The 14,047-nt window shown below is 39.2% G+C and overlaps 1 protein-coding gene across 2 annotated transcripts in view; it reads left to right on the forward strand.

Moving 5' to 3' along the window:
* The first annotated feature begins 1,232 nt into the window (after nucleotides 1–1,232).
* LOC126272870 (alpha-catulin) overlaps nucleotides 1,233–14,047 on the forward strand; it is a 396,855-nt gene continuing 384,040 nt past the window's right edge. Inside the window, exon 1 of one of the 2 annotated variants that reach the window (XM_049976091.1) lies at nucleotides 1,233–1,652. In XM_049976091.1, coding sequence (XP_049832048.1) covers nucleotides 1,566–1,652 — 87 coding nt within the window. In that variant the 5' untranslated portion in view covers nucleotides 1,233–1,565. The remainder of the gene's footprint in view (nucleotides 1,653–14,047) is intronic. The other variant, XM_049976092.1, reaches the window with a different exon arrangement.

Genomic DNA, 14,047 nt, shown 5'->3' on the forward strand with positions numbered 1-14,047 from the left:
CACACACACACATCATTGCATTTCACATGCTGGTCAGGAAATGCATGGACACCTGTATTCAAAAATGTAAAGCTTCCGAAAAGCACTTAAGATTTAGTAGTGTGCCTTGTGCATCTTATTAGGGAAATGATTTTCGGATGTACTTGTACTACAAATGCAGATATAACAATCTGAGATTTTATTTCTATGATATGCACATACAACATCAACACATTTAAAAATCCTTAATATTTTGATGCAAAAGTGTAAACAAATAAAGATCTGCATGGCAATATCTTATGTATAACTTTATTTTTTCACACTAAAAATCTAAATCAGGCTTCTAGGTATTTATAGAACAAACTTCCATAAATATGCACTAGTGTTGCATTATTCTTACATTTAGCATATTACTGAACTGAACAGAAGTTCGATGTTCGTCTCCTCAGTTCAGTCGCTGTCAAATCTTTTGTTGCAATTGTGAAGCGTATGACTTCTGACTGATCCTGCATAAATGGAAGTCCTCTTTGCTAGTACAGCTTCCTTCATTATTATGTAGTTGCGAAACATCCCTGATATCACCTATGCTGCAACAGCGTTTCCAGTCTCGCCTGTTTATATGTCGTATTTATGTTTTTGGTCTTGTGTATGTGTAGGCTGACGTGCTCGAAGCACACACCAGCAGTTTTAGTTTCCTTTGTTTTCCTGAATGATATATTTTGGTGGGAGACAGGTACTGGTACTGATGCGCGTTTTGAAACTTAGTTCAATGCAGATAATTCTCCCTTGACCAGCAAGGATTTTAATGCTTTCCCACAGTCCATAAAAGCGGAAAAGAAGACAAATGATTGTGAAATAGTCCATTCGTCGGGAACCTAGCTAAAACATTTACCAGCTAAAACCTGAATGGTGTAAGACAGGGTTATCTCCTAAAAAGTTAATTTGGCAATACTGGTAACAATAAAATCGACAGAAATCTAAATACATTGGCAGACTGTAAGTTTGTTTCATTGGCTAAAGTTGTAGGTTGTCGACAACATACGGTAGTATTAAACGGCAATAAATAAAGCGATTTTAAACTCATTTACATAATTTTAGCGGTATTTAATTCCATGTATCACCACCGAATCTGAAGATGAAGACGCATTAACGCAACTTTGTTTGCTTACAAACGTTGGCAGCGATATTAGCAGCCATCAATATCGGTCGATGTTAACTCATTTGTATCGATTAAGCTGCCCCCTTCTGCAGCTATATCGAAAGTGTGCGTATTGGTAGTTGGTCGTCTGCTCTTATTTGATAAATTCCGTACATCTGTATGATGAATCTTTTGTTTGAAGAGATTGGAATTTGCGTGAGAATTGGCAACTAGACAGTTGTTTTAAGTATTGGTAACACTTATACAGAATGCACATCCAAAAGGCGTCTGTGTGTTTTTTAGTTTCTCGTATTATCGCTACTTCCTCACTGTTCATTGAGCATTTCGCCAACTTCTGGTCAAGGTTGTGATTCATGTAATGTCTTTGATAACGTCAAGCTTGACAACGGCAAACAATAACTTTGGTTTGTAGTGCATTCGGCCAAACATGGCCGCACAGAAGCCGATAGAGCAGAATAACTTGGAAATTAAAACTAAAAGCATCGAACAGACTCTAATCCCGCTAGTGAAACAGGTAGGGCATAACTTTTCACACCTATATACATCTTTTACGAATGACCTGCGCAGCGTATATGCCATATATCGCCTTTCTGTGTTGTGTGTATCAAATGAGAAGTGGGTGTGTGTGTGTGTATATATTTGCATAGACAACGCTTTATTAGCTGTCAGTGACGCACCGTGAAATAAAACAGCAGCTTTTATGACAGTGGTTGATGAGCGATTTAATTTATTAGAATGTCATAAAATAAACATCCATTTTTACAAATATGCCGCAGTAGTAACAGATGTTTAATGTTTTTTTTTTCACTTAATTGTGTTACTAGATGCTTAGTACTGAACGTAAATTTATTTTCCAAAAGATTGACGTTGTGAAGCACACAAGTAGTTTTAATTTCAGTGTATTGAAATGGTTCATGTGTGTTTGCAGTGTAGGTGTTTTCCATTGCAGAAAATGCTTTCCTTCCATATTCGTTTTTCCGCTTTTTTTTGTTACTTACATTCACGATGTAACTTTCTTTCACCCTTTCGTTTCACAGTATTTCACCGTTATTGATAGTTACATAATTATGTGGCTCACAAATGATAGCCCGAAATAACGCGTCGTTTCGGCGTTTATGTATATGTCTGTTCCATCAAAATAGTAGACTGCGTTACTTGGCAATATGGAACCGTGTTTATCAGCACTATTCTATTTTTCTGTCTTCTAAAGCCAATACTTTTTGGCAACCATCTCGTTTAATATCTGCGTTAAGTGATGGTAAAATATTTTGTTTCCGTGTTCAACGCTGACGTCGGTGGATGTGTGCTTAAGACCTGTTCTGTTCCATAAGTCAAGATTGAATTTAGGAGTATTGTTTCACGTATGAATTTTGTATTGATATTTTCTTCTCTCAATACTATTTTTAGAGTAACATACAATATACCCACTTTCTCCGCAATTTCTGGAACATGTTGGAGCTGACATTTAATCATATTGCGTCCTAGTATGATGAACTGATTCACATGAAACTTTCATCCTAAAATAGTGTATTTTTTTTTTATTTAACCACTGGTGTATATCGTGGTATGTGAAGTGAGAGAAACGAATTATCTTTCATACTGAGGAAAATGTAAGATAGTCCTATGACAAGTTAATATGATATTGAGGCTGTCTCTAATCCTCAGTCTTTGTGAAAATAAGCTGTGTAAACGTCCAGCAATAAGAGGATGTAATGACAGAAGATGGTTGATGTTGAGGCAGCATTGTGCAACTTAACAGTGCAGTTGTGGCCAAATTATCGTAACATAGAGATTTCCCATTGTCTCAGTCACAACCTTCGTTTATTGTGTATATTCACATGTTTGGACCATAAATGAACATGTTATTATTGAGTGTGGAAGTTGCAGGAATGAAAAAGATGAGTTAGTGCTGATCATAAGTAGATATTAACAATCCCAACATTCCCAGGCAGTGGACAGCTCAGCAGCAGCAATAAATTTTACCATTAACCCCCCCCCCCCCCCCCCCCTCCCTCTCTCTCTGCCCAACACAGCTGAAAGATGTGGGATTTAAGTGTTGGGTAAATATATGATTAGTAGCAATAAACAGTATATGACGAGCACCCTATAAAGACAGTTCTGGGGATGAATATGTTCACCACTGTTACACAAATGAAGAGCACGCAGCTGTCTTGTCTTGTTCTGTTTGAAGGAAGCTCTCTTTAATTCTGTGTATTGATTACATATACTTTCACTGTTTTCTGTGTGCACTGTTGGTCAAGTTATTTTCTGTAACAGTATTGGAACAAAACTTCCTGGCAGATTAAAACTGTGCACCAGACCAAGACTCCAACTCGGTCCCGAGTTCCAGTCTCGGTCCGGCACACAGTTTTAATCTTCCAGGAAGTTTCATATCAGCGTACACTCTGCTGCAGAGTGAAAATCTAATTCTGGAGTATTGGAACAGGTGGAAAAAATATTTTGATTGGTGGACTGCCAGACATAACTCTATTGCCATGTAAAGACACACAAGGTGGAAATGTTACTCATGTAATCCAATTGTCTACTAAGGCAGTGAGGCTTGATTATCTTATTTCAAAGTGTTGTTTATAAATGAATGCCTGTTGGCCACATAAGCAAATTGGAAACAAATATGTTCTTGGAGGTATGTCTGTTTCGGTAATGGATGCACTATCCTGATATACAAATACACAAGAAAATAGACTAGAAATAACCATATTATATGTCAAATATGTCAGCTCCACAATATAAAAATATTGAGATTGTTTGCTAGCAAGGGTGTGTGGTGTCTGTTTAAAGATGATTTTCTTCATGTGATCTACCACAACCATGTATTTGTTGAAAGACATTTAATGATTCCACCTCAACCATTGTTTATGTATATTTCGTTTATTTAATGTTGAACATATTTACTTGATTTAATTTTGTACTAATTTTGCAGAATTAAATCCATGCAAACAACAGCTGAGATGGAAGCTTTACAGTGTCATCCTCTATATTCACTTGGTAGCTGCTAGCTGCTGTATATTTGTTGACTTTAATCTTGATTAATTGTCCCATAATATTGTTGCTATAAAGAGTGCTGTAGGAGATTCCAACTGTGTTCAGTAAGAGATGGTAGAATCATGCAGAATGTCAGCAACCCGGTGTTCTCATTACTTACACAGCTTGCAGCCACATAGTAATGTCCCTTTGCAAGTAATGTGTGTGTATACTATGTCCTGTGGTTGCAGATATGTTAGCAGCAAACTTGTCTTTGCAGTTTCATAAATATGTTCAGGTGACCAACTATATACTATTAAACTTAAAGGTTGATAGCAATTGTAGTTCAGCTTTGACACTGTGTATATCTCAAGTGCCTGCTGTTGGCCTCAGTGTGGATGATGCACACACATCACCCACGCATCAATATGTTAGTTACCTAGCAGATGATTATATACCTCATCTCTGTATGCACTGTTTGGTTCTAATTCAGTAGTTAATACTGTCTAAGTACCTGTAGTCTCTTGCTTCTACAATATTAGTCCTTGTTCATTGTGTTGATTGTATCTGTACTATATCTTACACTGTTTCAAGAACCTGATTCCTTTGTTGTTTTTAGAACTTGTGAGGTGTGAAGCTTCAATATACAGCTTACCAGCAGGGCAGCCATATGAACTGTGGGCTCACAGCTCTTAGCCCCACACAGTGATGATTCCTTTGTTGTTCTGCAACTGAGTTGTATCCTGATGCTACTCAATACTACCTGAAAGTCACAGACATATATATCATCTACTTTCACTTTATTATCGAACAGTTGTATGCCAATTGTTGTGCCGCAAAGGGCAACCTATGAAACACTTATTTGATCCATTTGGTTTGTCCAATTAAGAATGTGCTTCCCCTGTAGTGGTGTCATCACTAGTGGGATGTTCAAAGGCTAATCTTCCCTTCCCAGCATCTCAAAGACACTCTGTACACAAACATACAAGCCTCCTAGATGAAGTAAATATTATTTACATAGTAACATATTACAAATTAAAATAAGCCAGGTACCACATTCATTAAAGAACTTGACCTATTTTTGGATACAGCATGGATCAAATCTAACACGGGGGTTATTTCTTCAACAAAAACGTGATCAGTTACATTCCAGACTGGGCAACTGCTACGGCCCGGTGATACTGCATACATAGGATATTGAGCTCTAACCTTCCACCTATCCGTGTAGATCGTAAGATATCTTCAGGATTTAGGTGCTTTGTGTATGTTTAGTTGCACTCACAACTCCTTTGGGCTCAGAAAATACGCTTGTGAGTTTATAGTTATCGGTAATGGTATATCGCTTTATTGCTTGTCCTGTTTAAGCATAGCAGGGCCTACATAGAGAGAGAGAGGAGAGTTCATATAAAGGAGGGCCGAGAATTTTTGGTGTATTAATTTTTCAGTGATTTGCTTTAAGAACCATGTAGCAAATGTGTCTCTTGTTAAATAAACAGTACTTTGTGTTACATGGCAAGCAACTAATGTATGCCCATGTTCCATGCACTCTACTTACTTACTGTGTAATTTTTTCTTTGGGAACACTGTTAGTGTGAGAAGTCTCCATGTTAAATCGTGTCAGTTATTGCCTGCATTTTTTACAAAAATGAATACTTCACTAGCTTTTTATGCTTTGGCTATCCTTAGACCTACTTCACAAAGGCACAGTTGGAGATATGGTACTGTCGTCTTCCCCCCCCCCCCCCCCCCCCTGTTATTTCTGATAAGCTCCAACTGTGCATTACAGTGTAATTTATTGGCTCTTTGGATGTTGAACAGACAACAGTCACAGAAGATTAGATTAATTATACATTCCATAGACCCTCAAAAGAGAGGATATTCCTGGGTGTGGAACATGTCAGATAAACACACAAACAATAGTTAAACAAGCAATTACACACCTTATTTTTAAATGCATTGTTATCAACATAGCAAAATTAATGGGTTCCATCAGGTAGTACATAACTGGTGAAAATAAGGGAAAGCATTGGAGTCAGGATACCCAAATACTTAGTAGTTCTATAATTATTTCTAAGTAAGATCTAAGTTTTTTTATATTAAACAAGACAGGCATGTACTTGCTCTGCACTGTTATGTAATGCTGTGGTTTCTTACACACCAAGTCTGTGCTAATGATATAAAGCTGTAGGTACAAGTAGCAAAATGTGTTCAGTAGGCATTAAGTAGGGAACTCGGTCTAGCAGTTGTAAACTGAGAGTGGAGTAAGCATTTGAGATACGTAGATGAGACAGTGGTATTACTTAAGTGTAGCTTCCAAGAATTGCGTTGACAGAAGTTGCATAACAAAATGGTTAAAGGAGAAATGTAAGTGAACATTGGTTACCTGAAGTGCTTACTTTGCTGTGACTTCACCATATGTAGTGTTTTGCACACGCAACAGTGAGCAGTAATGGCTTAAAGTCGAACAACTTCCTCCGACATTTTCGGAAGAGAAACCTTTTTACCCATCATTTTCGCGAGTTTACTGAAAATCTGTAAACACTAAGGATGAAAAAAACATTGTGTTATGAAATCTCTCTGCAGTTGTGTAAAATTTTCTTAGAGCTGTGCCACGAACTGCAGAACAGTCGAAATGATTAGCGTGAAAAGTGGGAATTGCAAACATTACGAAAGAAACTGCCTATAGTTAAATATGGTAAAATGGCAATTTTTCTGATAACACACTCAGTAGAATACAGGTATGTTAGTGACGAATTTGCTCATATTTTTAAAATTCGTGGAGTTATTCAGTAAGGCGTTTATCGAGTGGATAATTTGGTAGAAACATACCATACATAGTCCATAAGGATGCAAAGAGGACCAGATCTACTCAGATGCCGTACGGAAAGTCTTGTGACGGAGCGCGCAGTGAAATTTCCACTTTCTTTGTAGTCTTGTTTCGTAAATGATCTCAATTTTGATAGTAGACATTCTTTTTGAAAATAACACTTCATTATTAGCCATTACCAGATTTCGATCCCTTGAGCTTATCAAGCCGCGTCACAGTAAAAATTGTTAGGACGCATCAGTGTCTGCATACGTTATGTATAGTGTTGGTTTTGCGTAGCGTTATATTTATGGTAAGAAAATAAAGCACACCGGACAAAAAATTAGTCACTTATAGGAGGCATGACAATAATACCGTGTAACACCGCTTTTAGCTCCGATAAAGACCTCAATCCGGCGTGGAAGAGTCCACAAGTTCCTTCAGGTATGCTGTACCCTGCTGAACCCACTCATTGATGGTGAGAACCCATAGAGCTACCAAATTGCGGGTACGTTGATTGGCCCATTTTCATCTACGGTTCGAAATAGCTGCAGATATTGTCTGTGGGTGATTAGGAATGGATTATTATTTTTTTTCGTACCTTTAGAGATGCGATGGGGATCGCATAACAAGTAAGTGATTGCCAGACCAGGAACGTATGCATGCAGCCGTGTGAACACAGCTTTTGTCATCTTCGAAGACGGGCGTGTCCACACAATACTCATCGTAAAGATGTAGAGGAAGAGCAACAAAGAGTATGTTGAAATATACCTCTCGTTAATGTTCACGATAATCTGAATTGTGGGCCCAAGTCGTGGCACGACACACTCTCAAAACATCACAGCAACACCTCCCCCGCCCCCGCTACTCCACTCTGCTACGTATCCAGTTTCTATATTTATTTTGCAGAGCAGCTTTATGTACAACTGTTACTGTTTTAGCCACCAGGAGTATTATCTAGGCCTTTCGAACCATCTGCTATTTTTATGATTGCTATTATTGTCATGTGGAAACATTACACTTAGGTGCTTTGTAAATTTATTACATTATAACAACGGCCGTCATGGCCAAATGTGTTCCCGCATCACAGTTCTTCCGATATTACACCACACCATAGTGGTGTCGTGAGCGAAATAGCAGTCAACGGCCGGCGACACCAAAGCGGTGTCGTGTGCATAGTATCGTTCAGTGGCCGGCGACGCCACAATGGTGTCATTCGCATAGTATCGCAGAGTGGCTGGCGACAGCACTTTAGTATATTTTGCGTTCTTTTGGTGTTTTGTTTAGGTAACAATAAGTTACACACTTAAAGTACGTGCCCTTTCATCGTGGTAAAAGTGACGATATGATTATTTACGATGAATGCGCGGACGTCTTGTCTGACGTTTCGGACCGCTTGGCCGAGTGGAAAGAAGACACTGAATATTTTAAAAAAAAAATGAAAGTGAAGCAGAATTTTCGGAAGATTCGCCCAAGACGAATTCGGCGAACGCTACGGTTGTCAACTGATTCGGATGAATCAGAAGACGACGACAGTGTACAGTGGTCAGACTTTGATTTACCGAGGACCAGTAATAAATTTGAAGGATCTCCCGGTCCAAACATATTTCCCAAAGATATACATAGTGTCGAGGATATCGTAGAATTGTATATTGGGAACGATCTATCTGTGAATATACTAGCAACGAAACCAAAAACTACTAAAGTCAAAATTGCAATAGAAGGAAACTGGATAAAAAAAGTGCCAAATTTGTCGACGTTACGCGACCCGAACTTAGAAAATGGTTTAGGCTTGCTATCCTTATAGAAACTGTAAAAAAAAAAAAAGCAAGGATCGATGATTATTGGTCAACGAATCCGTTGAGACACACACCGATACTTCGCAAAACGATGTCCCGCAACGGATTCAGAGAAATATTTTTCCGGCAACAACAATAAACCAGATAATGTCGACCAGCTTTTCAAAATGCGATTCGTAATTCGATATTTTTCCAAAAAGTTTCTTTACACTTTTATCCAAGTCAAAACATCTCAGTTGATGAAGGAATGACACTGTAGCGGGGTCGGTTAAATTTTAAAGTTAACAATGCGTCGAAAATTACGAAATATGGCATACTCATTCGGATGCTGTGAGATTCGACTACGGGATACATTTCCTCATTCAAGATATATAGCGACGCTGGACAGCCTTTAGCAAAAATAGTGATGGAACTATTGACACCTTCTTATTGAAAGTGGCATCACCTCTACATGGATAGTTATTATAACGGTGTAGAACTTGCAGAGAAGTTACTTGAAAAGAAAATTCGAGTTTGTGGAACTATACGGCAAAATATAGGATTTCCGGAAAAATTAAAGCGCGCAAAAGTCAATGTGTTTGAAGCTTGTCATAAACGGAAAGGTGAAGTAGTCGCACAGGTATGTCGAGCTTCGAAAGCTAAAACGATACGAATGATCTCTACAACACATAATGCCACTTTGACTGACACTCAAAGAAAATGTAGAAAACCAATTACACAATAAAAAAAACCTGAAAGTGTATTAGACTACAACAAATACTTGAAAGGAGTGGATTCGGGCAGACCAGTATTTGAGCTATTACCATATATACAGAAAATTATAAGATTGTCAAAAAAAGGTTTGCATGTAGGCCTGCCTCTTTAATTGTGCATTATTTAATGCGTTCCGTACATGGCAATATTTCAATACAGACCACGAGAGTCTCCGACTTCACGATTTTTCATTGAAAGTGTCTGATTCGTGGATAAAAGACCATGTACCCGCTTCTGAGCAAAACTTGGGGGTTGCCACTACATCGCGTACGTCTCACCATGATCCGGTTGATAGACTTTCCGGTCACATAAAGCAACACCAGCTAATACTTATCTCCGAAACAAGTTAACGAAAACGAAGGAACTGCTATGTATGTTCCAAAAGCAAAAAAAGAACAACAAACTTAATGTGCAAGTCTGGTGGAGTTGCGTTACGCCTTGGAGACTGTTTTGCTGCATATCATACGGAAAAGAAATACTAAGTACCAAAGACAACGCAAAGAAACAAAATTTGTATTTATTTGCGTATGTATATCGTCGAAATTTTATGAAAGGGGTACAGGGTTGTGAACTTATGAGAACTAACGAAGAGATTAGTAAAACTTAACAATTTATAATCTCCCGATAATGTATAGCTGTCTTCCATTGCGGCGTGTAAGTTTGAAATTCTGCTGAAAGGTGCCTACAATACCGTAAATACTGTAAAAGCGTAACGCCCTGCGACGTCACCCTCGGGCTCGGCGACGCTTCATACGGTGAGGTATCAACACATGCGATAGAAAGGCCACAGTTACGGAATTTCATGTGAGCTGTGAGGTGAATTAATGATGTCACGTTGACACCAAATCTCAACACAATTCTGCCCAACGCCAACGTTGACGTGTTACACGATGAAAAAGTTGTCATATCCCCCTTGCCCTCCTTCCACATCTTCTTTCGACGATTCTGCGATCGCAATTTCAACGTGATGAAGAGCTGTGACAGGTACTTCTTGAAATGATCATGCGGGAGTGTAATGTTAATATGTGTGTGAATAAAACAGCAGAGTGTCCCTAAAAGACACCCTCCCTCCCCCCTCCCATATGACAACACCCTCGGTGCCAATCACCAATCACGCACCTTTCATGACCACGTTAGAAGTGCGCCTGTCAGAAATTTCGACACCAAATCAGTCTGGCGGATGCTGCAGCGCCTGACAGTTAGGCAATCCCTTCGATATTCATGAGTGCGGTTTGCCTACATTCAGGCGATAGAGCAGCCGCCAGCCGGATTTGGTGTGGAGATTTCTGACAGGCACGTACCTACCGAGCTCAACGAAGGTGCGAGGGTGTTGCCGAACTAGATGATCTTAGAGGGAAGCTTTGACGTTTCATTCACGCGCATGTTAACTTTCCATTCCCGCATTAGTTGGGTTGAAAAGGCATAACTACCCCTTACTGCTTCGGATCACATTCGTTGAATGGTTGTGAACTGTCCCTAGTGATTCCATCATGTACACGAGAGCAAAAATTGCGGTCGCGCTGTACTCTAAAGGGATGGGATCACGTTAAATGCGGATGCAGTCGCACAATGTCCTCGGAGAAGAGTTGAAACGCTCGAGGGTGTCAGCAGTGTCAGAGGATGTGTTGCTCATAGCACTGTCGTTTCTGACCACTAAATTTTAGGGAGTATCACGCCCCAGGGAAAAGTGGTAGATTTAATGACGCCCTTTATTCCACCGCCTGAGGCCTTTTCATGTCAATAGTCAGTGGCGATGTGTCTGAAATGTTTTTCTCGGCCACCCGTAAGTAACGCGCATGATTTCTACTCTGGGTGTCGTGGTTTTGATCTACGTCGCAGAGACGTAAAAAAAAAACCAGGTGAAAAGTGGGTAAGAGTGGCTGTGATGACCTTTTCACCGTGGTACACGTCCACGGTGGCATTCGGCGGAACTGTGGTGAAACCCGGCGCCAGTGCGACATCCTTTACTCACCTTACAGCTCACATGAACATCTGAGTTTTTGCCTTTTTATCGCATGTCAACACCGTTCTGTTTGAAGCGACGCCGAGTCCTAGGGTGAAGTCGCAGCGTGTTACGCTTTTACACCATTACACATGAAGTTTGTAGGCACCATTGAGGGAGTCAACTACGGGTTTTCGAAGAGGTGATCCTTAATTTTGTTGCGCAACGTATTATATCTTACATGTTGTAGGTTATTTGGTTACTAGTAGGTGTCGTACAAGAAATTGTTTTGATTTTTGAAAGAGATAAGAGAATTAGATTAGCAAGTAAGTTATCAGAATATGGAATATTTGTGAACAAAGATAAGTATGTTATGATTTAGTATTTTTTGTTTAAATGTGGAAAATGATACGACATTAACAGAATAAAATACTCTGTTAACCATCGTATTTTTCGTCCCAGTCTGTGGTCTTTTAAGTTTTGTACTGCTGTAATTCTCTGTCCTGTCAGTTTGCATCTGCGTTGCTAGGAGACTGTGTGCCAACTGATGAATTTTTGTCATTCATCTATTAATCCAGTACTTCGGCAGACGCTGTATAATTTATTTTTCTTTATATACGACGCAGAAATTTTGTATTCCCACTGTCGATTCCTGTTGTAGGCGTCTGTTGTCTGGAGCTCCACTAATCTGTGATCACTGCGTAATCGAACCCTTCGTCACTGTGCCCTCTCGCGGAATCATTGATGTGTGACCTGGAAGTCCATCCCACAGCGCAGTGCAGCAGAGTGGTTGGTACGAGAGATGGCGCGCTCCACCGTGACCTTTGTAGCAGTCATCGTAACTTGAATTTAGAATAGTCGTGAAGCTCGTATTATACATTGAGCATGTATGAATATGATTTTTGTTGAGTAGGCCATCTTTACAACTTAAGTAATATCATATTGAACTTACGCTATTAACTGTTATGTAGTGCGGACACATTTTATTAATCATCAGAACTGTATTCTAACATTTACTGGCTCATTTACAGCCGAAATGCGTTCGATAGTTCGTCTTACTTTACAAAATAACGTAAAAATGAGTTTTTGAGTGTTGCTATTTTTAATGTTGTTGTGTGGGAAAGTTGTGTTGAAAGTTCAGAGAAGAGCAGCACGTTTCGTACTATCGCGAATCAGGCGAGAGTGTGTCACGGGCTTGGTACAGGATTTGGAATGGACACCATTAAAACAAGGCGTTTTTCGTCGCGGCGGAATCTTCTCACGAAATTTCAATCACCAACTTTCTCCTCCAAATTCGAAAATATTTTGACGCCGACCTACGTAGGGAGAAACTATCTTCATAATAAAATAAGGGAAATCAGAGCTCGGGCGGAAAGATATAGAGGTTCTTTTTTCCGCGCGCTATTAGAGAGTGGAAATAGGCAATTATTGTAAAAGTGGTTCGACGAACGCACTGTCAGCCACTTAAGAATGGTTTGCAGAGTATCGATCTAGATGTAGTGAACCAAAGCAAATTAGTGATTTTTCACAGGAATATACCAGTAAAGAGCATGGTGTGTGACCTCGCATACTCATCACCGATATCACCCAAAATGTGTACTATATACAGGACTTGACCACAAATGAAAGTGACAGAAGTGGAAGCTCCAGATGGCCAAGCGTTTAGGAAAAATAGCACTTGTGGCGTTGGTCAGATGAGTTATGAACCATTCATGTCAGTTTTCATGTAGTGGCTCGAGCAACGGAAAGAATATACAGTTACAATCAGAGGACCGTGGAATCTAGTCTCTATGCGAAACTTTTTATTTTCAGTTTTTGTGTTGCTTACACTGCAAATAACACGAAAGAATCCTCAGAATATTATTTTTAATATTTTTCATAAAATGCGTGAAACGGAAAGGGAAAGAAAAACTTGGTGCAATGGAGTATGCGACAAAATATAGGAATGAAAATCTAACAAACTTAGAACCACCTTACACAGGAAATTTTTGATAAGATGAAGGCTAACGTTAAGGAGAGCAAATTTCTTTTGTCAATTGACGCGTGGGGAGGAAAAACAAATCCGTATTTATACGAAGAGGGCTTGAAGACGAAAAACGATTGCCATGATGCGGTATTAAAGTGATTCTCCCACAAATTCACTCGCTAATGTAACCCTGCTGTGTGTGTATTTATCCTCCGGTAAATAATGTGATCAAAGAGCTTAAAAACTGATCATATCAAGAGAAAAAAATCATACTCCGAGAAGACTGCATAAAAATGTTTCATTACTAGTACTTAGTGAAATGATGCGTAATCGTGTTTCGCTACCACTGAGTGCAAAGAGAAAGAGAACCTTTTATGAATGTAAACAAACGACAGTTTCAATAATTCGATTCCTCAGATCTTGAAGAGTAGCTGCCATAGGCGGGACGACATATCGATAAATTAATCTAGAAAATGATCTGCAGAACATGACATAACTAAAGTAATCCAAACAAAATTATGTAGATAGAATTTAAAACCACGATGTAATTGTAAATGTGGGCGCTTATTACATTTGGAAGATGACAAGAAAACTGCTTCTCCTACTTTTACGATGAATGTCATCACAACACGAGTAAGTCAATCGTAAAATAATAAGTGCC

The sequence above is a fragment of the Schistocerca gregaria genome, chromosome 5, assembly GCF_023897955.1.
Source record: "Schistocerca gregaria isolate iqSchGreg1 chromosome 5, iqSchGreg1.2, whole genome shotgun sequence".
Classification (NCBI taxonomy): domain Eukaryota; kingdom Metazoa; phylum Arthropoda; class Insecta; order Orthoptera; family Acrididae; genus Schistocerca; species Schistocerca gregaria.